This window comes from Palaemon carinicauda, chromosome 38 (genome assembly GCF_036898095.1).
Source record: "Palaemon carinicauda isolate YSFRI2023 chromosome 38, ASM3689809v2, whole genome shotgun sequence".
Classification (NCBI taxonomy): Eukaryota; Metazoa; Arthropoda; class Malacostraca; order Decapoda; family Palaemonidae; genus Palaemon; species Palaemon carinicauda.
In genome coordinates this window covers 25931449-25956418 of record NC_090762.1, presented here as the reverse complement: position 1 = coordinate 25956418, position 24970 = coordinate 25931449, and the positions used below count along the sequence as shown (strand labels likewise).

Genomic DNA, 24970 nt, shown 5'->3' with positions numbered 1-24970 from the left:
ACCATCCGCCTTAGGGTCCATTAAATCATTATAATGCTGAGAATAAATGATGCCGAATTAGGAACAGTTACGAGTCCCGTGAGAGCTGACAACAGTTAGATTATAAGAGGGGGGAGGGATCCAAAAGAATTCTCACCTCCCATGGGGTTGACGACCAATACAACAATGCTGAAGGAACTGGAGGCTCAAACTAGGTTCCTTCCTTGCCCCAGCCAGTATTAACGTACTCCTGCAAAGGGGAGGTCTAAAACTGGGGTCATATTGCGTTAGATTGTAATTCTTATCAAAATTGCTAGTGGAGACGTATTCTATGCTAACAGTTAAAAATGTCTCTGGAGTGTCAAAGGTAAAGGTAGTAACTTCAAGGATCTACCAACCTCAAGTAAATTTTCTAACGATGAGACTTGTGTACTCAGAAAGTATTACGTATTTCTAGTCTGGTTTGAAAGTGCCACATTGAACCTGTGTCTGGGGCGTTGAGACTGTGGGATGATAGATTCAATAGAGCACTGTTTTCTAGCGGTCTGCGCATAAGGAGACTCATCCAATTCATCCAGACGATGGACGAGGCTCATAATCTTAATAAAGTGCGTGACTAACAAGCCTGACATCAGGACCTCAAAGGTGGCTACATCAGTAAAGCTTTTACTCGCGCACTCATTGAGGTTCTCCGGAGTCATTCATTGTGATGTCATGATCTAGTTGTTCCGTTTTAATAGTATCCAAATTCATAACTCTTCCTCAGACATCCTCCCTTTCCCTTAAGTTATTTATATTGTGATGGAAATAGGAGATCGAGGAGGATGGTGGAGTCCAGCTCACTCATTATAAGAACGCTCTCCTCTAGCAACCGAGTAGGAGGAAGGAGAATTGAAGTCTCTCTTAGAAATCAGTTTATGCAGCGAGAGAGCGCTGTCAAAATTTTGCCACATAGAACGCCTACAGCGTGGGCAACGTCTACGTCATCTAGCAACATCTTCTGTTTCAGATGGGGGGAGGGACTTGTGGGAAAGGGGGGAAAACTTTCCTCAGTCCTTATCTGCTTTCTGTATCCGCAGGAAATTATCTACATGAAATAAAATGGTATTCAGTAAAACGTATGATTTTAGCATCACAAACTATAGGCCAGGAGCTAGGGCATGGCTGATCATGTTGCTTAATAGATTTGCCATTATCATATGACAAAAGGTTATCAGCGTAAGCCAAGGCTTTGTCATTCTGTGTCCTAGCCGGAAGTTTATAAAACTACGAGGGAACTTTTAAAGTAATGGGGTGAAGATCTACCACCCCTTCTGGGCTGTTGATCTTACTCTAGCTTGTAGGGTTCTGTAGGAACATGTTAAGCTTTAGCATTACTAAGTTGCAGAGAAATACTCTCACAAGTTGGGATGGTGGCGTGTTTTGTGACATGATATTTGGGAGCGACAACCTATTTAGGCCTGTTGGCCTACCAAAGATGCGGATGAGTTACCTCACACGTTGGGATGGTGGCCCGCATAGTGACGTCATCACGCGTAGATACAGCAGTGCATACAGCGGCATCATCACTCGTAGATACAGCGCTGCGTTCAGTCTTGTTAATCTGAACATTCAGCCTGGCTGAAATGTTAATAGCTAAAATTCTGGGTAAAGCAGGATTTTCCAAACTTGATTTTGCAGCATTATTAGGCATAGAATGACTTATAGAGCAGCTTGGCTTTGCCAAGTCTTATGGGGTGGATACAGCCAAAGCAGTCCAACTATCCTCATAACAAAGAGGTGACAAGTTGTCATGTAATGCATCCTGGGAACAGGAGATCTTTGCTGAGGACCCCTGGGCGTAAAAGTCATGAATTGCTCTTTACTTGGAGCTGGAGACTGGTAATAAAGGCCTTTTAGGATATGATAGGATTATATAATTTAGGCTTCAAGCCAAGCAGTGGAGCATCAAAGGCCATTCAGCGCTATGCACATTAATACAATTTAACCAATCATACCCGTACACTCGCATGCTTCAGTACGAGATGAAATGGCAGGCTCTACTACAAGGTTCTGATGGGAATGCGGAGATGTATCTGAGCGGAAAGATCTTTTCTGTATAATATGACATATATGGATCTCCACTCAACACATTCGTAAGGAGGGAGGGAGTTCTTGACAAAACAGGATAATCGGGAGCTGATTTCAAGTTCATATTTTCTTGCACATGAAGAAATTTCATCACGCGTAGAGATGGCGGCACGTGCGTTGATGTCACCATGCGCAGTAAAGACTTTGTCTGGCTAAACGATAAGAATGGCTGGATTATGAAAAGCAGCAGCTTCTGCTTTTGTCCTACTCTATTTTTCAACTCTAATAGGCTTGGAAGGAGAGAGCATATTAATAAAAAATGCGTGGACTCGGTAAGCTTTGGGGTGTGTATGCAGCCAATCACCCTTATCAAAAGCTTCTAAAGAGTTCTTAAGACTCTGTAGAGGAGACCTAAGCTTAGGTTTCCAAGAGCAGAAAAGTTACATCTGAACAAACATGTTTTCTCCTCATAATCATGGTTATTGTGCTGAGACCTGGCTCTAGGCAAGAATATTTAACAAATGCCGGTTCAAGTTCTCGCTGTGTATATTCGACACTATTCTGAATATTATGGGTATCATATTTTGTGATTAAATTTTTGGGGAATTCATGATATGAAAAACTAAAGACAGGCTCTCGCCGCATGGGAGTTTCGTCTCTTAACTCCTGTTGGGTGGAGACAGTAGAATAAAAATTTCATAAAGCTTCCTGCTATGAGAAAAATATCTCCACCATTGGGAAGAAGTCTGCTCCCTGCAATACTTACATGGTGATTCCCTTGAACATCTCTTGTCAAGGCAAGAGTGACAAAAAGGATGTGTGTATTTCTGTCCATCTTATAATGATACCACAATGGTCGCTATCAGTCACGGGTAAGAATGTAAATACAGAGATTTACTAGACATACAGCACTCACTCGTAACTCACAGATAACGAGAGGAAACGGAAGTGACCATGAATAAAGAAAAGAGACAAGTCATAAGCACTAAACACTAAAAGGGTAAGCAAGTTGAATGCAACAGGCTCGATCACAGAGAGGAAGCGAGAGCCTAACTTCACTTCACGACCAGCAGTGTTGTGAGAAGGAGAAGCAGGCAAACGTCCTCTTGTCGCATACAAATGCCCTATGGTTGCCTGGCAACGAAACATGGTGCAATTAAAACCAATTTTCTTTGATTGGCTAGTTGTGGAAAGCGAGTCTAGGAGTAACCCATATAAATGACTCAGAAGTTTGTATCTGCGTAAGAATAAAAGGAAAATAAAAAAGACTGGATACCTTGATCATTCACGTCTCCATACATAAAAGAGTCTTCACATAAAACATAGCCTATAGATGGAAGTTACTCAAAAACAATTTTTCTGGGGTTACAATAACTATCATGATAAAAAATCCAAATCCCATTTAAAGATAAAAAACTTATAGAAAATCACAAATTTTAAGTAATTGTATTTTTCCTAACAGTACTTACCTCGAACTACTTTCTTAGGAGTATCTGGGATCTCCTCCCAACCGACCAGAGTTTTGTGTAGTTTACCCTAGTACCGTTTTCTATGAGGGGTAACCTCAGGGAGTGAAAACACGCCCTGAGGCTAACCCCAGGTCAGAGAGCATGCTTGCTCAGGTCTCGATCTCCAGTAAGTTCTTGATAGCTTAGGTATCTATGAAGTCCAGCAAGGCACTCGGGGTAGAATGGGCGGGCCATTACCCGAAAGTAGTTCGAGGTAAGTACTGTTAGGAAAAATCCAAAATTACTTAAAATTTGTGATTTGTTCTAACACGGAGTACTTACCTCGAACTACTTTCTTAGGAGACTTATACGTTAGGAGGTGGGAGTGTCCTTCAGGACCTAGAGACCGTGACGAGAATAGAAGAGAAACCTAGGTAGAAGACTAGGTTCTGCTGACCTCAAAGAAAACACGAGAAAATAGGGAAAACTACGCAAAAAAACCATCTTAGTGTCTAAGTAACTCACTTCTGCAAGAATCCTAGGAGACATGTCCTTCCAATGATAGTGTATCCCATGGCAGTTTCAGGGGGCTACACGAGTCATTTCCGGTAAGGGAATAGGGGAAGGAAGAACAAGGAGGCTCAGGAAGGAACCTGTGTCTCTTGGACTTACTACCCGCAGTTACCACTGGGGCTACACCTTTAAACCATTTGGAGCGCGGAAATGACGGGACCGAGCGAGAACCCGCCCAGGGACTTTCTCGAGTAGTCCTTCAAGTAGTGAGCCGTAAAGGTCGACTAGTTAGACCAAGTACCTGCCCTCAGGATTTGGCCTACTGCCATATTTTTCTCAAAAGCCAAAGAAGTATTTAGACCCCTAATGCCGTGGGGTCTGGGCTTTCCTGGAAAGGGGACCCCTGCACTACTGTAGGGCCTGACGATCACTTGCCTTATCCAGAAGGAGAAAGTGTTCTTGGAGACTGGCTTCTTCAGTCCCGAGGAAAATGAACAGACTCTTGATCTCGGGATGAAGTCTAGCTGTCCTCTCTAAATACTGCCATACTGCAAGTCCCTCGGGTTGTCAGAGCAAGGGATAGCTGGCACTGAGAACCCTTCCACTTTGGGGTCCCAAACAGCTGGATTCTGAGTCTTGGTTACGAAGGAGGGTAAGAATCTGAAAGTAGTTTCTCGCAAGCCCTTTGAGTGTGAGATCTCGTACGACAGGCCAAGAATCTTTGCTGATGCCAGAGCTAAACAAAAGACTGCCTTGAGGGTGAGCTCCTTGTCTAGAATGTCTTTTAGAGGCTCGAAGGGAGGTTCCAAAAGCATCTTCAAGTACCCTAGCCACATCCCGCTGGGGCACTCTAACGGCCTGGGGGAAAAACGACTGCTCGAAGCTCTTGAAGAGCATCGAAATCTACCTGGAGGCACCCAGGTCTATGTCCTTCAGGAGGAAGACTTGGGATGGACATGCCCACTTCGTCCCTGAGATAGACCAGGAAGTCTGCTATCTCGTGAATGGAGGCCCCTAACAGCCTGATGTTCTTCGAAGAGCACCACTTAGAAAAGGTAGCCCACTACGCCTGGTACACCTCGACTGACAAACGCCTCAGGTACCCTGACATCCTTGATGCCGTCCTCGACGGAAATCTTTCCTTTTTCAGGAGACGCTCGATAACCTCCACGCGTGAAGGAGGGACCAAGGGTTTTCGTGGAACCTCTGGAAGTGAGGCTGCCGGAGAAGGTCTGGTCTGTCTGGAAGTGGCCCAGGTGTAAGGCGTGCAAGTTCCTTTAGATCCGCGAACCACTCTCTCTCTGGCCACCAGGGTGCTACCAAAGTCACCCACAGGTTGGCCGTCCGTCTCATTGGAAGGCGTCCTCGAACGCTGCTGCTGGATCTGGAACAGGAAAACAAAGCACGGGGAGCTGTGCGTTTAATCTCGTGGCGAAGAGGTCTATCACCGGCGACCCCACTTCAGGGAGAGGGTTTTGACCACTTTTGGGTGTAGGGACCATTTGGGCCCTACCACTTGACCCATCCTGTTGAGGCCGTCGGCCAGGACGTTCCTCTTCCCCGGAGAGAACCTGGCTGAAAAATTGACTTGTTCCACTTCAGCCCATTCTAGGAACTCCACCGTGAGACTGCACCGTTCCTTCGACTTCAGTCATCCTTCCTCTTTCCCGTAGGCCACCACCGTAGCATTATCGCACCCTGGAGCCACGGAGCTTCCCCGGGGTAGATAGACAATCTGTAGGCACGCTTTTTGTACGGTCCTCACCTCCAGCACGTATATGTGCAGGTTCCTCTTCTCGACTTCTCATTTACCGTTTGCCGTTTTGTCGAGAAGATGGGCACCCAAGCTCTCCTTGGATACGTCCGTGAACAAGAGCATCTCCGGAGGGTCGGTAGCAAAGGGCATTCCCTTGAGGGTGTTCGTTCCGATTGACACCACACCAGGACTTCCTTCGTCTCCGGGGACACCGGGACTATCTTGTGCGGGGAGTCCTATCAGTCTTTGCCAATCCTTGGCTCTCCTGGGCTGGCCCGACAGGAAGGGCCAGAGTATCTGTTTCAAGGTGTCCAGTTTCTCCGTGGAGGGGAAGGCCCTCGCCATCCAGGAGTCTAGAACCAACCCTAGGTAGGTCATCCTGGTGGAGGAAATCAGCCGGGACTTCTCCAGGTTGATGATGATACTCAAGACGTTGCAGATGCAGGAGCTTCTCGCCTTGCTCCCTCAGTACTTCCTCTGAGACTGAAAGCAACAACCAGTCATCTAGGTACCGAATCTGGCGGACGTCCTGTTCGTGCGCCCAGCCTGAAACTGTTGCGAAGACCTTTGTGAAGCCCTGAGGGCTGTCGACAGTCCAAAGCATAGGGTTTTGAACTGCAACGTTTTGGTACTCCATTTTACCTTAGGAACCTCCTGTTGAAGGGATGAACAGGGACCTGGAAGTAGACGTCTTTGAGGCCTATGGACCTCATGAAGTCCTCCTCCTTCAAGGTTGCTAGGAACGGACTTCGGAGTGTCCATCTTGAAGTTGGTGTTGCACACGAATTGTTGAGGGCTGAAAGGTCTATGACCGGTCTCCAGAACCCTGTCGCCTTCTCCACCAGGAAGAGCCTGTTGTAGAACCTTGGACTCGGTTTCTCGACTGGTTCTACTGCCCCTTTCGCCAGCATTGCCGAACCTTCTTCCTGCAATACTGCTACTCTCAAGGGGTCCTTGGGTGCCAACCACTCCGCCTGTTGATCTGGGATCCGAGGTGGGGGTCCGCTAGGAAGGGCAGCCTGTACCCCTCCTTTAGTACTGCTACGGTCCACGGATCCGCTCCGTGGTCCCGCCATGCTTGCCAAGATCGTTTGAGGCATCCCCCAACCTGAGGGGACAGCAGGAGTAGGGGGCCTCCCCTCCTAACTCCTTCGAGAGCCGTGGCCTGAACGCCTTCTCCTGGAGCCCGAGTAGAAGGGTCTGAAGGTTAACTGAGGAGTCGAAGCTCCCCTACGGGGGGCAAGGCAAGGGAAAGATTACGTGTGCCAACTTCTACATCCGACGGGCGGACGGAGCCGAAGAAGCACTAGGCAAAGGTGCGGGGGTCTCTCTCCAGCGGCCACTGAGGCAGGCACTGGAGAGGCAATAGCCCCGTTCGACCCGCTAGACGGAAAACCACTTTACCTTCGTCACGGATGGAGCCGTCAGGAACGGGGGTAGCCGTCATGGGTCTACCCCCTCCCGGGGAAATCCGTGGGGTTTAAGTACCCTGCCATGTCAGCGGCATGCTCCGATACTTAGATGGGGCTGGCCGGGACGATGGCACGGCTGGCTCCATCACGGATGGAGCCGCCGGGACGGAGGTAGCCGTCATGGGTGTGTCAGCGGCCACCTCCAATGCTTGGATGGGGCTGGCCGGGACGATGGAGCGGCTATCTCCATCACGAATGAAGCCACTGGGACGGAGGTAGCTGTCATGGGTCTAGTCCCTCTGGGGAAATCCGTGGGGTTTTAGTACCCTGCCATGTCAGCGGCTGCCTCCGATGCTTGGATGGGGCTGGCCGGGACGATGGCACGGCTGGCTCAATCACGGATGGAGCCGCCGGGACGGAGGTAGCCGTCATGGGTGTGTCAGCAGCCACCTCAAATGCTTGGATGGGGCTGGCCGGGACGATGGAGCGGCTATCTCCATCACGGATGAAGCCACTGAGACGGAGGTAGCCGTCATGGGTCTACCCCCCTCCCGGGGAATCCGTGGGGTGTGAGTATCCTGGTATACCAGCGGTTGACCACGAAGCCTGAATGGAGCTGTAGTGGTACCGGGTATGGATGCGATGCTGCCGGGTCGAGCCAGCGGCTACCTCCCCTGGAAGGATGGAGCTCCTGCGGAGATCCATGGAGCCGCGGGCTTCCCCGTGCTGGCTGGTTGGTTCCTTCGTTCAGGCCGGGCCATCGAAGAACCGGAGGCTGGGACAAGGCTGCCAGTCCGAAGGGGCGACTCTCTCCGCTGGGCGGGAGAAGTCGGAACCTTCGCGGGCTTATGCCTGTCGAAGTCTTGGAGGCTGGGACACGGCTGCCAGACCGAAGGGGCAACTCTCCGCTGGGTGGAAGGAGTCGGAACCCTCGTGGACTTATGCCAGTCTGCCAGAGCCTGCTGTAGGGTCGCCGGGGTTCACGTCGAAGGACGGGCATCGCCGTCGGAACGGGGGCCTCCGTCCTGGGTCCAACAACTCTTCCGGAGGCTCTCGTATCTACGGGCCTGCCCGTTGAGAAAAGCCGAGGGCTGCGCTCGTGACGAGCTAGGTGGCCTTTGGAGGTCAGGACTCGGCTGCCAGACTGAAGGGGCGACTCTTTCCGCTGGGCGGATGGAGCCAGAACCTTCGCGGACTTACGCCTGTCGACTGAAACCTGCCATGATGAGTCCCTCCGTTGGGTGCCGCTGCTGCCAGAGGAGTATCTATCCGGGGAGCTCATCCTCGGATGCCAACTTGAAGGGCCTGGCGCTGCAGCTAGCTCCAGCAGCCTGTCGAGGTGAACCACCACCCACTCACTGCTCTTGGGGGATCTGAGCGCCGACTCTCGTGGCGCGACCTCGAGGGGGAGCGAAAACGCGACAACTTCTTGCGTGACTTCTCCCTTTGTCTCCTGAGCTTCCTCAGCGCCTCGTCTTGGGGGGGAACCCACGCAATGGGGTCCGACGGCAGAGAAGGCTCCTTCTCTGGGACGTCCTCGGCTGCAGAAGCGACTGAAAAACACGCCAAAGAGGCTGGAGAAGAATTAGGGACATTTTCCCCCACATGGGGTCATCAGAGGAGACGTGGCCTGCTTGCACCAGGACTCCGTCTCCCATACACACTCCCGCCCCTCCCTCGTCTGGAACAACGCCACAACCCCACTATCCTGAAGATCAGACTCTTGGGGAAGGGCCACGGGCCTCTTCCCCGCAACGGACTTACCTCGTCCCCTACTCTGGGTAGGGGAGGGTGGTAGGGAAGCTCTGTCAGACGAGACACCTGGCGAAGCAAGGGAGGAAGGGACGCTAGGCTTCTTAGGAGACCTCTTCGTCGCCTACTTCTTCTTGGTGCTATACCGCACCCACTCAGACTCCTAGGGAAAAGCAATGGGCCTCTTCCCCGCAACTGACTTACCTAGTCCCCTACTCTGGGTAGGGGAAGGTGGCTGAGAAGCTCCATTCGACAAGGCATCGGGAGAAGTAAGCGGCGAGGAGAGGCTTGTCTTCCTATGTGACCGTTTGGACGCCTTCTTCTTCTTGGTGCTGAAGCGCACCCACTGCGCACTCCGGACACGTGGCTGTAGGAGAACATAAACTGCCCCTACACGATGAACACAGAGGATAAGGGTAGGAAAGGGTATAGAATGAACACAATGGGTCCAAGTGGGGACCACGTAAGACACAAAAGGGGGGTCGGGGACACAAAGGGTCGCACTGGGTAAGGAGAGAGCGTTGAGATGTTATCGCGACGCAACCAGAGAACTTACTGGAGATCGAGACCTGAGCAAGCATGCTCTCTGACCTGGGGTTAGCCTCAAGGCGTGTATCACTCCACCTAAGGTTACCCCTCATAGAAAACAGGATTAGGGTAAACTACACAAAATTCTGGTCGGTTGGGAGGAGATCCCAGATACTCCTGAGAAAGTAGTTCAAGGTAAGTACTCCGTGTTGGAACAAAATTTTTTTTTTCATATTATATACACTATATATAGATCCAGAGTACTTATACATGTTGATTGCAAACGTTGGCATTAAATAACCAAAATTCTACCACTGATTGGGTTGTAGTGAAATTGAGTTGATTACCTGTATCAAAAATGTGTCCATAAAATCAGTAGCATGTCTGATTCGAGCCAATGGCAAAATGGGATAGCATTTGAAACCGGCTTTGTTGTCAGATTCAGAATTCTCTTGCGATATTGGTGGCGACACGGAAGTTGAACTGGACCACACATCGCTAGCTGCCATGGATACCGTAATATTTACAGGTGGCACAGTGCCAACAAACTTCAGCTCCTGTTTGGAGGACAACTCTGCAAATTCAGACCTGGCTTCTCTCAAGTGTGGCAAAGGATTGGTGAAAGTATCACATTCTGAAGGAGAAAAATAATAACTTCATTCAAACAAATATGTTCATTACTTTATTTAGGAATACTAAGCGTGACTTTAAGCTACAGTATTTTCAAGCACAGCTGAAGTATTCCTAAATGTTAAGAATAAAATTGAAAGCATACACTTATAAATTTAGTAACTACATTATAGGGAAGCAATGTAATATTATAAAATTTTCTATCAGAGAGAAAACAGCAAGTATAAGAATTATGCTGAATTTACTAACTGAAAGCAAACATATGAGATCAAGTCTAACAAAACCTATCAACGTAAGAGACTTAATAAACAGCACAGGAATTTGGATAATACCCACTTTATCATAACTTGGGTTCAATTGCACCAAGAGTATTTTTTGTAAGAAATTAACTATTTTCTTTCTTGAAATCAACTAAGATGGTTTGCTGCAGTGTACATGAATTGGATACTTGCAAAATCTTAGAACAATGAAGCTTGTTAAAGTAAAATCAAATATTATTCTAATTAAGGGCAGTATTCAATGAATTGTGCCAAATTGAACTACTTTTTTATAATCATCATTAACATAGTACTCTACAGTGTTATGCTTTCTACACCCTTTCATGTTTTGACAATAAAAGATTAATTCAACACATAAATTACCCTGATTTTACTAAAATGTCCTTTGTACTCTATAACTAATAAACATAAAAAATTTGGAAATAATTTGTATTTTTCCTAACTATACAAACCTGGGGCTCTTTACAGCGGAGATATATTTCAGGGATAGCTGAAACTAGCCATTAACCCCTTAGCTACGATGAGGTCAGTATATGGCAAACATGCCTGGTAATGCACACCATGATGGAATATGTCATCATCATCATTATTATTATTATTATTACTACAAGCTAAGCTACAAAAGAATATGGCCAATGGTTGTATATCCTTCTTGGCCTCCAGGAGGGGGCGTACAGGTCGTTCCTCCAGAAGAAGATAGAGAGAGATGCCCCCTACTCCTGCCCAAGCCTCAGGAGGGGGAATGCCTCAGACTTTTTTGGCAAGCATTGAAAAACCACGGAGCAGACCCATGGACAGTAACAGTGTTGAAGGAGGGGTACAAGCTACCGTTTCTGGCAGAACCTCCGCCCCGGATCCCAGCCATTTGGGCGGAGTGGTTGGCTCCCAAAGACCCCTTGAAGAGAACAGCCTCACAAGAGGAAGTTTCAACGATGCTGGCGAAGGGAGCAATGGAAACGGTGCGGGACCTGGGTCCGGGCTTCTACAGTCAGCTCTTCCTGGTGGAGAAAGCAACGGGAGGTTGGAGACCGGTCATAGACCTCTCGGCTATCAACAAGTTTGTGTGCAAAACTGACTTCAAGATGGACACCCCGAAGTTGGTTCTAGAGTCCTTGAGGGAAGGGGACTTCATGATGTCCATAGACCTCAAGGACGCTTATTTTCAAATCCTAGTTCACCCCTCCAGCAGGAAGTACCTTCAGGTAAAGTGGGGCACCCAGACCTTGCAGTTCAGGTCCCTCTGCTTCGTACTATCCACAGCGCCTCAGGTTTTCACGAGGATCTTCGCGATAGCTCAGTGTGGGCTCACGAACGGGGCATTCGCCTGATTCGTTACCTAGACGACTGGTTGCTCCTTTCATCCTCAGAGGAAGTTTTGAGGGATCAAGGCGCGAAGCTTCTGCAGTTCTGCAAGATTCTGGGCATCACCATCAACCTGGAGAAGTCTCATCTGTCACCCTCCACCAGGATGACTTATCTAGGGATGGTCCTGGATTCCCGTTTAGTGAGAGCCTTTCCGTCGGAAGAGAGGCTGACCAACTTGGACAAAATCCTCAGCCCCTTCTTGGCGGGACAACCCAGGAGAGCAAAGGACTGGCAGAGGCTAATAGGTCACCTCGTGTCATTGGAGAAACTGGTTCCCCAGGGGAGACTCAAGCTCAGGAACGTCCAATGGAACCTGAAGGGACTCTGGAACCAGACAGATTCCCCCCACAAAGTGGTTCCAGTTCTCCCGGAAACGGAAGAAGTCCTAGTGTGGTGGCAGGAGCGGAGAAACACCCTCAAGGGGATGCCCTTCGCAGCCGAGCCCCCTGAGATTCTTCTCTTCACAGACGCTTCCAAGGAGGGATGAGGTGCCCATCTCCTCGGAAGGTCAGCAAGAGGCAGTTGGACGGAGGAAAAAAAGCACAACACAAAAACATACTAGAGATGAGGGCGGTTTGAAAGGCGTGCCTACAGTTCGTCAACCTTCTACGGGGAAACACCGTGGCGTTGATGTGCGACAACGCCACAGTAGTAGCATACATAAAGAAGCAGGGGGGACTGAAGTCGAGGGAGCTGTGCGATCTCACGGAACTTCTGGATTGGGCCTCGACAAAACAGATCAGGATCGCAGCGAGGTTCATTCCAGGGAAAAGAAACGTCCTGGCCGACGGACTCAGCAGGACGGGTCAAGTGGTGGGTACCTAGTTGACCCTACACTCAGAGGTAGCCAAATTCATCATCCAGAAATGGGGTTCGCCAGTGATGGATCTCTTCGCAACAAGACTGAACGCACAACTCCCCGTATTCTGTTCTCCTGTCCCAGACCCAAGGGCGGCGTTGTAGAACGCCTTCCAACACCGGTGGGACAATCTGGACGTATACGCCTTTCCCCCTTTCGTGTTGCTCAGGCAGGTGCTCAACAGGGTGAGGACGGCCCACAACCTAAAGATGACTTTGGGAGCGCCCTGGTGGACGGAGAGAGAGTGGTTCGCCAACCTAAAAGAACTAGCGTGTCTTCCTCCATGGCTTCTTCCAGACAGACCAGACCTGCTGCGACAACCCCACTTACAAAGGTTCCACGACAATCCTCGATCCCTCTGCCTTCACGCATGGAAGTTATCGAGCGTCTCCTGAGGAAGGAAGGCTACTCAGCTAGAACGGCCGAAAGGATGTCAGGATATCTGAGACGTTCATCAGTAGTGGTATACCAGGCTAAGTGGTCCACCTTTACGAAGTGGTGCTCCTCCAGAAACATCAAGCCGTTGAGGGCCTCTATTCCGGACATTGCGGACTTCCTGGTACATCTCAGGGATGTGGTCGGTATGTCTATCCTGGCCATCAAAGGAGTCTGTGCAGCTTTAGGACAAGTCTTCCTTCTGAAGGGCATCAATCTGGGTTCCTCGAGACATATCTCAATGCTCATCAAGATCTTCGAACAAGCATGTCCCCCTCAAGCCGTCAGGGTGCCGCAGTGGGATGTGGCGAGGGTCCTGAAGATGTTAAGTGAACCCCCGTTCGAACCCCTGAAAGACATAGTGGATAGGGACCTCACCCTCAAGACTGTCTTCCTGTTGGCACTGGCATCAGCTAAGAGAGAAGGTGAGATTCACGGGCTGTCTTACGAGGTCTCACACGCGAAGGGTTGGCGTGAGATTTCCCTCAAGTTCGTCCCGACTTTTGTGGCTAAGACCCAGAATCCAGCAGTTTGGGATCCCAAGTTTGAGGGCTTCTCAATACCAGCAATTCCTCGTTCGGGCAATCCGGAGGACCTGAAGTTGTGTCCCGTAAGAGCCATAAGGAAATACCTGGAGAGGACTTCTAATCTCCGTCCTGGTATCAAGAGCCTTTTTGTCTCCACAGGCTAAGACAGGTGATTATCAGGGCCTATAGCAGTGCGGGCGTTCCCCTGACGGGAAAACCCAGGCCCCATAACATTAGGGGTCTAAGTACTGTACCTCCCTAGCTTTCGTAAGGAACATGGCAGTAGCGCAGATCCTAAAAGTAGTCACCTGGGCTAACCAGTCTACCTTCACTACACACTACCTGAACGAATGCTCAAGAAAGTCCCTAGACGGGTTCTCTAAAGGAACAGTCATCTCTGTGCTTCAAGCGATTTAACGGTGTAGCCCCAGGTACAATCGTGGGTAGTAAGACCAAGAGACACAGGTTCTTTTCCTTAAAAACCCCCTTGTTCTTCCTCCCCCCCCCCCCCCTTTTCCCTTGGAGATAGACTCAGGTAGAGCCTGCACAAGATCTCAAGTCACAACATCATCGAAAGACACATCTCTGAGGAATTCTTGCATAGGTAAGTTACTTAGACACTAACATGAGCTCTTTGTGTAGTTTTCTCCTATGTTTCGTTTTCTGACCGTCTCAGAACCTAGCCCCCTATCAAGGTTCCATTGCATCCTACTTAGCTAGATCTAGGGGTCAAGAAGGACACTCCCACCTCCTAAAGTGTAAGTCTCCTAAGAAAGTAGTTCGAGGTAAGTTTCCTTGTTGGAACAAATCACAAATTTTAAGTAATTTGTATTTTTCCTAACATACTTACCTCGAACTACTTTCGGGTAATGGCCCGCCCTTCCGTCCCCGAGTGTCTTCCTGACCCTTCAAGTAATGAAACAACCAAGAACTTACTGAGGGTCAAGACCCAAGCTAGCACGCTCCCTGACCCGGAACTAGCCTTAGGGCACATATCCTTCCGCCTGAGGTTAGCCTTCACAGAAAACGGAAGTAGGGTAAACTACACAAAACTCTGGTCCGATGAGAGGAGTTTTCCAGGTATTCCTAAGAAAGTAGTTTGAGGTAAGTATGTTAGGAAAAATACAAATTACTTAAAACTTGTGATTTTCCCCCCGAGATACTCCGTAGTTCTTACTATGAAAGCGTCTCGACTTCAGCACTGCTTGCCCCAATGTTTGCATATGTGAGCAGTTACTGACAGGTACTCTGTTGAATTAGTTGTTGGGGTATCCCTGGCCTACATCTCTAAGGGGAATCCCATAGACGGATGCCTCCGTGTAAGGCTCTGGACACAGGACGGGCATTGCCGTGGCGGCGAGGGGCTCCGTCCTCTGTCTGTCCTTAGTCATGGAGGACGCGGCTTCCGTGGGCTTGCCCCACGGAGGAAGCCGTCTCTCCTTCTCCAGGGTTCGTGGTGCTACTTTCGAGGGCACGACGAGGCTGCCCGTACGAGGGGGCGACTCCCTCCACTGGGCGGATTGAGTCAGAACCCTCGCGATGTTACGCCTGTCGGAGAATGACTGCGAGGCCGGGTCCCTCCGTGGTTCTAGCTTGTGGCTGGAGGAGAACCTTCCTGGAGACTTGACTCTAGGTCCCCAGGCTGAAGTGCTCGGGACCGAAGTAAGGTCCACGAGCTTACTGCGGGGGATGACCACCCATTCCTCCTCTGGTGATCTGCTTCTCTTGAATTTTCTCCTAGGAGACCTGGAGCGACTCCTCCCATGTCGAGACCTGGAACGTTACCAACAACGGAAGTGCCTCCTCCAGGATCTCTCACGCTTCCGTCGGGAATTCCTCTGGTTTTCTTCTGAGGAATAGCGGGTTGTCGCAACCGAAGAATCGGAGAACTCTTCATAACCCGTCCGAGGGGCCGGGGCCCGGAGTGTGGTTGTCTGAACGATTTGTTGTCCTACGGAGAGCGAGGGCTGCAGAAACACTTCCGGAACTGACGACGTCGGTGCTGGGGGAGAGCGTGGAAGCTCTACATTGGGGAACCAGGATCCGAGGCCTTCCTCCAACCTCAACGGGGACCTACAGGGCGTCCTAGGAGGGACCAATTCAAGGGGATCCACCGCCGGTGAGTCTTCCTTCTTTGGGGCGCCTTCAGCATGAAGCAGGCGAAAAGACAGGGACAGTTTTACCCCACATGGGATCATCCAAAGAGACGTGACCCGCGCGCACCAGGGCATCGTCTCGAAGACCCCCACTAAACTCACCTTCAGGCCCCCCACTTGGCTGGAAAGATGCTGCTACCCCACTATCATGGATAAAAGACTCTTGGGGAAGAACCTCTGGTTTCTTCTCCGCAACGGACTTATCTCGTCCCCTACTCTAGGTAGCAGAAGATGGAAGGGAAACCCTACTCGACGGTCCTTCTGGAGACGTAAAGGGCGAAGAGGTGTTAGCCTTCTTGGGCGACCGCTTGGCAGACTTCTTTTTCTTGGTACTGAATCATACCCACTGGACCTCATTCCAAGAAACACACTCTGGACAAGTGTCCGACGGAGGACACACTCTACCCCTGCACGACGAGCACAAGGAATGAGGGTCTACCTCCGGCTTAGAAAGAAACGCACCACACGACTTTGCCGGCTCTAGGCCCAGGACAACGGCGGGGATGCTCCATCACGCACTATCGTAACACCGCAAGACACAGGAACGCAGCGGGAAAGGGGAATAAGGACAAGGATAACACGTGAGAACACAGGGGAAGGATAAGGTAACCACACGAGGACACAAAGGGATAGCACAAAGATACCACGCGGGACACAATGGAGTCAGGGACACAAAGGGTCGCACTGAGATAAGGAGAGCATCGAGATGATATCACGACGCACCCAGAGAACTTACTGGGGGTCGAGACCCAAGCTAGCACGCTCCCTGACCTGGGACTAGCCTCAGGGCACGTATCCTTCCGCCTCAGGTTAGCCTTCACAGAAAACGGAAGTAGGGTAAACTACACAAAACTCTGGTCGGATGAGAGGAGTTTTCCAGGTACTCCTAAGAAAGTAGTTCGAGGTAAGTTTCCGTGTTGGAACAAATGGAAATTAACCCGTAAGGAGGCTGTATGCTCCTGCTACGTACCCAACCGCAAGACCTCAAGAAGCCTTTCCTTATACAAAGAACCTGTGAGCCAAAAGGAAAACTTAAGAGCGACTTCCCAGCTATGGCGGCCGGGGCTGCTTTGCTAGTGGAAACAATGTAAACCCCTGGAGCGTAGTGTTGTTCAGGAGTTGGATGGGCACCCCTCATACTCAACCGACTCCCTGGGGAAACCGACCGAGTAAGAGATCAAGCCGACAGAGTTCGAAGGCGAGGTTTCTCCCCTTTCGAGGATGAACCTGAAGAGGAAGAATCCCTTTTTGCATTCTTCCACCACCTTCCAAACCTCATCGACTGGGAAGGTGCCGACTCCCTGCACTCATCCCAAGGGGACTCCTGCGTGCAAGAGTGACCTCCACACAAAGGAGACTGGGAGGATCGTTCTCCACAGCCGACATGAAAGTGCCTTATCGGCGCCCTTCAATGCTGGGACAAAACCTCGTTGTTTTCAATCCCTACGGGCAGACATACCTGAAAAAAAAAAGAAATAGAAAGCTTTTAGCTTTTACGCCAGTTACTCTTAATAATATTGTATCAAGAGGTTTTTAACGGGAGAGCGAGACTTCTTTACCAAGTCAAAATGAAATTTGACTGCCTGTTACTAGTGCGGATGTGAGCGGGGTGGTTGGTTTACCATCGCTCCCCTCTTCTGCTAACTAGTAGAGGGTAGTTACGACTTGTAAAATGCTTCACGGATAGTTCAGCTGTCGCTGAAATATATATCTACTGTAAAAAGCATAATGGTTTGTATATAATGCCAGAACAAATCAATGTCTCAAAGGATACAAAAAACCTATTAGCCATAAAGCAATGCATACTTCAATGCACATACCTCTAGTTCTGATGGCAATGTCAATGCTGGTTTCTCCCTCTGTATCAATCAAGATGTAATAATAGCCATCAGAAAATGGTCTGAACTCTGTGAAGATAAAATTTCCACCCTGAGTAATATTCACTACACCTTTTTCCGGGCTGTATGATGGAAGCGATCTCGCTTGGATAGAGAGGGATTTTATACACCAGCGGAAAAGGTGTTCTCCGGTGGTGCCATCGATGATCTGTTCCAAATTGTGACAGTTGGATATGGACACTTCTAAAAACCAAGTGTGGGAAGGAACATAAAACCTGTAAAAGGGATGGAAGAATGAATATCTCCAGCCAGACTTTTATGAAGGAACTTTCATATCTTAATGAGTGAAAAGCTAATCATCAAATCATTAACGAAGTTAAAAATGTATTTTAACAAAATAAATAAATATCAAATTGATTTATTATTGATACATCAAGTACAAAATTATAAAAATAGTCCTAATACTAACCTGTAATAGGAGAGATTTTCATGCGTTCGTACCGTCTGTGCCATTCCTGTATGAAGGGTCTTTATGTGGTCCTTCTGAGTCCACATCGCTATAGAGCCTAGACTATAGCGGCACTTGTGTATAATGCCCTGCAAAAAGTAGAGTTTCCTAACGCTGTAGAAAGGCTACTAGAAAAATGGAAAGTTCATTGTGACAACAAGCCTAGTTACCTTCATGTCTTATCTATTTCAATATCATATCTAACTTATATTCTATTTTTATTTTTCCTTTATAGATTATGCTTTACTTCCCGTTCCCTTCTCCACATAATAACAATAATAATAATAATAATAATAATAATACATACATACATACATACATATACCACGGCACTTTCCCCTATTTTGGGGCGTAGCCGACATCAAAAAATGAAACAAAAACAAAAAGGGGACCTCTACTCTCTACGTTCCTCCGGCCTAACAAGGGACTTAACCGAGTAATAATAATAATAATAATAATAATAATAATAATAATAATAATAATAATAATAATAATATTAATAATAATAATAATAATGATAATAACAATAATAATTACTATTATTATCATTATTATTATTATTATTACTATTATTATTATTATTATTATTACTGACTATGCTTCAACCCTTGTTGGAAAAGCAAGATGCTATAAGAACAATGGCTCCAACAGGAAAAAATAGCCAAATGAGGAAAGGAAATTAGGTAATAAATAAACGATATGAGAAATTATCAACAATAAAAAAAAACATTTAAAAAACAGTAACAACAATAAAACTGATATTTCATAAATAAATTATAAAAAGACTTATGTTAGCCTGTTCAACATGAAAACATTTGCTGCAATTTTGAACTTTTGAAGTTCTACCGATGCAGCTACCCGAATAAAAAGATCATTCCATAACTTGGTCACAGCTGGAATAAAACTTCTTGAATACTATGTAGTATTGAGCTTCATCATGGAGAAGACCTGATTATTAGAAATTAATTGCATGCCTAGTATTGCAAACAGGATGGAACTATATGGGAAGACCTGAATGTAAAGAATGATCAGAATTATGAAAAATCTTATGCAACATCCATAATAAACTAACTGAGTGAGTGCCAGAGATTAATATCTAGATCAGTAATAAGAAATTCAATAGACCGTAAGTTCCTGTCCAACAAATCATGATGAGAATCAGCAGCTGAATACCATACAGGAAAACAATATTTGAAACAAGGTAGAATGAAAGAATTAAAATACTTCTTCAGAACAGATTGATCACTAAAAATCTTGAGAGACTTTCTCAATAAGACAATTTTTTGTCTAATTGGAGAGGACACAGACCTTGTGTGTTTCTCAAAAGTAAATTTGCTGTCGAGAATCACATCTAAAATTTTAAGTCATACAGAGTTAAAGAAACATTAATGCTAAGATATGGATGTTGAGGAGCCACTGTCCTTGACGACCTTACAATCATACTTTAAGTTTTGTTAGGAATTAACTTCATGCCCTATAATTTGCATCAGGCACTTATCTTAGCTAGATCTCTGTTAAGGGATTCAGCTATTCCTTATCTAAATAAAGGTGATGGAATTGATGCATTACTCCTGGAAATCCCTAAACTATTCCAATTAGCTTAGAGTAATCATCATAAATAATGGCACCAGCAAAACTCCAGCATTTCTATATCAGGAGAAGAAAAATTCAGAATTTTTAATAACAGTAACTCAATGGCAAAGTAAATGGGTCACTAAGATGTAAGAAAGAGACCTAGCATATTTCACGTAACAAATTTCTAATTATTATCTAATCTGATTTCCATGAAGTGACATTTTGACAACAATTTACAAGTCTAAAGGTTGCTAATGAATGGCAAAGGCAAGGGACAGGGAGAAGGCTCTGGAGACTAACCACATATACAAATGATCAGCACCTAAGCCCTCTCTAACCAAGGTAAGACCGGGGAGGGCCAGGCAATGACTCCCGATGACTCGGCGAGTAGGTCAATAGGCTCCCACAAAATGCTGTCCTTGAGTAACAATGATGGTGAGGTTACAGACACGATAAGAAACTATCGAGTTTGAGTGGGACTCAACCTCCCATCAGGCAGATTGACACCCAGGAACATTTCCAATAAGCTATAAGAGAGATTACTCAAGTGCCATATGTGGATGAGATCAAGGTGAGGGGTAGATGGAGATGGTTTGGGCATGCTCTTCACACTCCTTAAGAGAGATTAGTTCACCAAACTTTCAACTGGGTTCCACAAGGCACTAAAGAGTTGGAAGACCCAGGCCTACATGGCTGAGGACTATGAAGCATGAAGTAAGAGGATATGAATGGAGTATTAATTGAAAAGCTCCAGATAGAGACGACTGATAAAATCTAACCAAGGCCCTTTGAGTCAACAGGCGTAGGAGATGATGATGATTTCAACCTCACAGAAATTAATGTTCTAAACCTTGGGAAAATGGCAGCAAACCTCCACCCTACCCATTTATGCAAGTTATATTCAATGAGCTAATCATCATAGTTTCTGTTCTGGAATAACAAACAGGTTTTAAGCTATCAGATAATCATGCGGCAGACATTTTGTAAAACTTCCAATTACTACTTTAGTATGTGAGGAAAAGATCCAAAAACTTTTAAAATAATTTTTATTTCTCCTAGCTATACAAACATGACAAATTTGCAAATAACTTGTATATCTCATAACTTTATAAACCTTGAGCTCTTTACAGTGGATATTATTTCTGCGAAAACAGAAAATTAGCCAAAATACTTTTAGCGAGGTATAACTACCTACCGCTAGTTAGCGGGGATAGATTTAGTTGCCCCGCTCACACATTCACCGGTTGAGTGACGTCCCTTTTTAATGGCTTGGGCAATCAAGTTATTGTGTGACAATTCAGCAATGTGACTTCACCAGGTAAGGTAATATTTGGAGCTAAACTCCACACTTAACTTACTGTAGACATTACCTGATTCCACCTCGTAGGGATATTGGGGACATAACAATTATATAAATATATTCCAGGTTATATAAAGGAGGTCAGCTTGCAGATTTCCAAGGTTGCTCAATCCCAAGAGAGGGGAGAATGAAAGACGAAAAGGTCTGTCACTCGCACATTCATTCTCAACCAACTGCTACTTGTCCTACAAGGGAGCCAAGGCGCTTGAAACCAAGTTTTGTGCAGTCACCACAGGACCTATGGAAAACGTGTCCAGGTTCCTCTAGGTTACATCTTGCAGGTAGTGGGCTGTGAAAGTCATCTGATGCTTCCATAAGCCCGCCTATAATACCTGCACCACAGAGAAGTCCTTTGACACCACGAGCTCCGAGTCTTCAAGTATGAGAATTAGAGTCTGGAACGAGAGCTCTCTTTATCACTTGCTTAATCCAGGCGGAGATAGTATTAAATGTCATTTTCCTCTTGACTCTCCCTGTGCTAACGAAAAGTCTTAGTCTGTGGGTGAGCTCCTGTGGTTCTTTTGAAAATATGTTACATAATGTAAACTCTCAATCGTAAGAGCCCAAATATAGGATCTGCTACAGCCTGATTTTGAGTCTTAGCAATAAACTCAGGGATGAAGCCGAGTGTCACCAGCACCCATCCCCTTGAATGGGCGACATTATATGATAAGACCATGTAGCTCACGGACTCTCTTTGCCAAGGACAGAACAAGACAAAAAACAATATCTACCACTCATTTTGTAATCCAGTAATTTCTACTTATCTGTCTGTTTATTTGTTTTTGTATATTTTATTAGATTGTGAAGACTTTATGGACACGTATACATATTTTTAAATGAAAAACCATCTCCTTTTCTTCGTAGTCATAACCAGGGTCATGTGCAGCTGAGAAAAGTCCTGCTAGACTACCTCCGCGGTGCCCATGGGAACACAAATCCTGGACCTAATCGGGGAGATATAAATACAAGGTTGGTCTTAGGGTGCCTCTGGTACTGTGGACCTGCATCTAGGGTCGGGCAGCGGGGAGGAGGTCCTCGATGAGATATGTTTTCTCCAGCGGGATCCTGGGTGTACTTGTGGAAGCTGCCGATAACTGCTTATCTAAAGCAGTGGCACCAGGTACTGCCAAGCTCACTGCCATCACTAAAGCGTTGACCCATGGTATGTCCTCGAAGGATGGACTCAAAGAAGCCTTCTCACTGGGTAGCTTATGGGATGGAGAACGCTCTCTAAGAGTCCGAGGTTTTGGAACTGAAATAGAGACAGAAGTTGCTTACCTGGCCGTAATGGGACCTGCATGGCCTCTCGATCTGGCTTAGAAGAGCAAGTCGGAGAACGACCTGGAACATGTGCTGAACTCTTTGAGGCGACTATGAAAGGTACTGGTCGGCTGTTAACTGCTGGGCTGACATGTGGGTCTTGGCTCTCGCGCTCCACCGGCTAGGTGCGCATTGACAGAAGTTACCTAGCAGCTACATTGGTACGTGCTACTCAGTGCTCGTGGGCTGAAGATGAAGAACGCGCAAGGGTTGATTTGGTAGCTGCTACTGATGGTCTGTGAGAGTGGGTGACATGACTGCGTGCAAGTGGACAATCGCATAGGCTGCAGAGTACGCTCAGGAAGTCTCGAGCTAGAAGTCATGAGGCATGTAGCAATCAGATGGTGAGGGGTCACGTGCTGGCATGTACTCGCGAGTAGAGGATTGATCTCGCTGCGATCGGTGACAAACAACTGGATCATGCATTACCTGGGAGCATGCTGGAATGCAAGGGACTGCTCACCTGCTGACGTGTGGTGACGAGTAGGGGCTGGTTCATGCGCTTCTGGAACTCTCACAAGGGGATGTACTATGAGTGCGAAAGGCGTCATGGGCACTCATTCTGTCAGGGCTGAAGGCGAATGTGGAGTACTAGGTAGCGCGGCACACTCTGCGCTCCTACAATGAAAACGCTATGGCCTGGATTCCCCAAGGGGAACGTCGAGCACTCATGGACTCCGAAACAGGAACAGGCTGTGGCAAGGATGGCATGCATCGAACTCGCAGGGGGCGAGCAACATCGACAGGTGAACCACGCTCCAACGGGCTGAAAAAAAGGTGGGAGGCGAAGTTGGGCGCCAGCTGGAAAAATCATGTGGCAGAGATCAATCTGGAGAGGACCTACCACGTGAACAGGAAAGGCAACACCCCAGATTTACAAGAACATACCTCAGACTTTGCCCTCCCTCTGCAGGCTGAGCGTACTCAAGGCAAGGGGAAGCACTGTCGTAGGCAGCAGGGGATGCGGCAGGCGAAAGTGGAAAATTCAGAACCAGCAACACAGCACTAGTAGCGAAAGCAAACTCTTCCAGAACAAAGCCTACGGAAGCCTTTGGAGAAGGATCCATCTCCACTTCTGAAAAGGACTCCCCTGCAAGGGTGGCACCGCTTCGCTAAAGGAAGCGGCAGCATCCTTTGAAGCTAATGGTTGCACTAGAAATAAATGGTCAACACTCCTACTTGATCAATACCCTGGGGAGACTGAGTGAGGAGCTTCGGGGAGAGACTGAGGGGGTAAAGAAGTCTGAAGTTTCTTCGACTTCGAGGATGACCTCAAAGGAGAAGAATCCCTACTAGATTTCTTCCTACACCGCTGTCCAAATCTCTCCCGCTGGGAGGAGGACTACTCCCGACATTCCTCACAAGTGTCGTCATGCATATACGGTTGTTCTCTACAGGCCGGACACAACAAATGCGGGTCGGTCTTGATTGAAGACATGAAGGTGCCACATTTGTGCCCTTCAGGTCCTGGATAAATTCGCATGATGACCGGAAGATGTCACACTCGAACCTGAAAAGAAAACAATTAGTTAATATGGCAGTCAGGTTGAAAGGCGGAGATCTCTTGACCAAGCCAAAAGAAAGAGTGACAAGACAACAACGGAGTGTGTGAGCTGGGTAGCTGGTACTAACAACTGACCCTCTACTAACTAGCAGTGGGGTAGTTACCCCTACCTAAAAGTCTTAAGGCTAGTCTTCCAGCTTAGCCGAGAGTATATTACTAATAGTGCAAAAGGCTTTGTATTTAGTGTTGGAACAATGAATTTCTAATGGGAGAATCGTTTCAGTGTAAACTGGAAACTGTCATTAGAGTTGTTTGATGATCAGTTGAAAAGCTGGTGGAGGATGCAAGCAAAAAGCCGACCCCCTCCCACCAGTCTGAAAGCTTCACTTTTGACCTTTTGGCCCAGAATAGAGGGGTGTTTGAAAAGGGAAAGTAGGTTAAAGGACTCGGGTATCAATAGTAAAGAAAAATACGTTATTTATGAAGAAACCCTTCCCCCAAAAGGGGATATCAGTTTTCTTACTTGTTAGAATATCCTCCCTTAGTTTGCTCTTAAATCCATGATGCCCTTTTCCCAGCTGTGTTATTCCCATTATTATTCTATCCATAGCTCACCTCATTAAAGTTTCCAGCTGGTGCTCAAAACAATCTCCCTATTAAAGGACAATGGTTTGTGTGTCGCATAGGAACAATTAAGCGTTAACTATGGCTCATTAACTATAAAATATTTATGATGAAACTGAATTAGCATACCTCCTGTTGCATTTGTTCATTCCAATTAGGAATGTACGCAGCAGCAAACCAGCTCCCGGGTAAAGGATTGTAAATCGGCAAGATTGTTGCATCATGTGGCAAGTACGCAGACTTTGTGACTACCTGAAATAGGAAAAATTACACTTTCTTACTCATAAGTTATGAAAAAGGCATTCCTAGTCATTCCTCTTAATACCACACTGCCTATATTTCAGTCAAAACACTTCCTGAGTAGCATATCTACCCTTCATTAAATAAATATTTCACAGAAAGAGGTAAGCTGTAATTAATTTCAAATAAAGATGCAAACAAACTATTATATTAAAACAATGCGATTCTCAGGTGCTCTGAATAATAGGAAGGCACATACAGTACCATGTATATAAAATATAATCATTCAA

At 47.1% G+C, this 24970-nt stretch overlaps 1 protein-coding gene across 2 annotated transcripts in view; it reads right to left on the bottom strand.

Annotated features, from left to right (window-relative positions):
* The window catches only part of LOC137630485 (transmembrane protein 8B-like), a 76602-nt gene that overhangs the window by 38878 nt on the left and 12754 nt on the right, over nucleotides 1–24970 (bottom strand). Inside the window, exons 3-6 of one of the 2 annotated variants that reach the window (XM_068361983.1) lie at nucleotides 24570–24692; nucleotides 18016–18143; nucleotides 17529–17821; nucleotides 9806–10092 (exon numbers count right to left, since the gene is read on the bottom strand). In XM_068361983.1, the coding sequence (XP_068218084.1) occupies nucleotides 9806–10092; nucleotides 17529–17821; nucleotides 18016–18143; nucleotides 24570–24692 (831 nt within the window). Of the gene's footprint in view, nucleotides 1–9805; nucleotides 10093–17528; nucleotides 17822–18015; nucleotides 18183–24569; nucleotides 24693–24970 lie in introns of those variants that run through there. The other variant, XM_068361984.1, reaches the window with a different exon arrangement.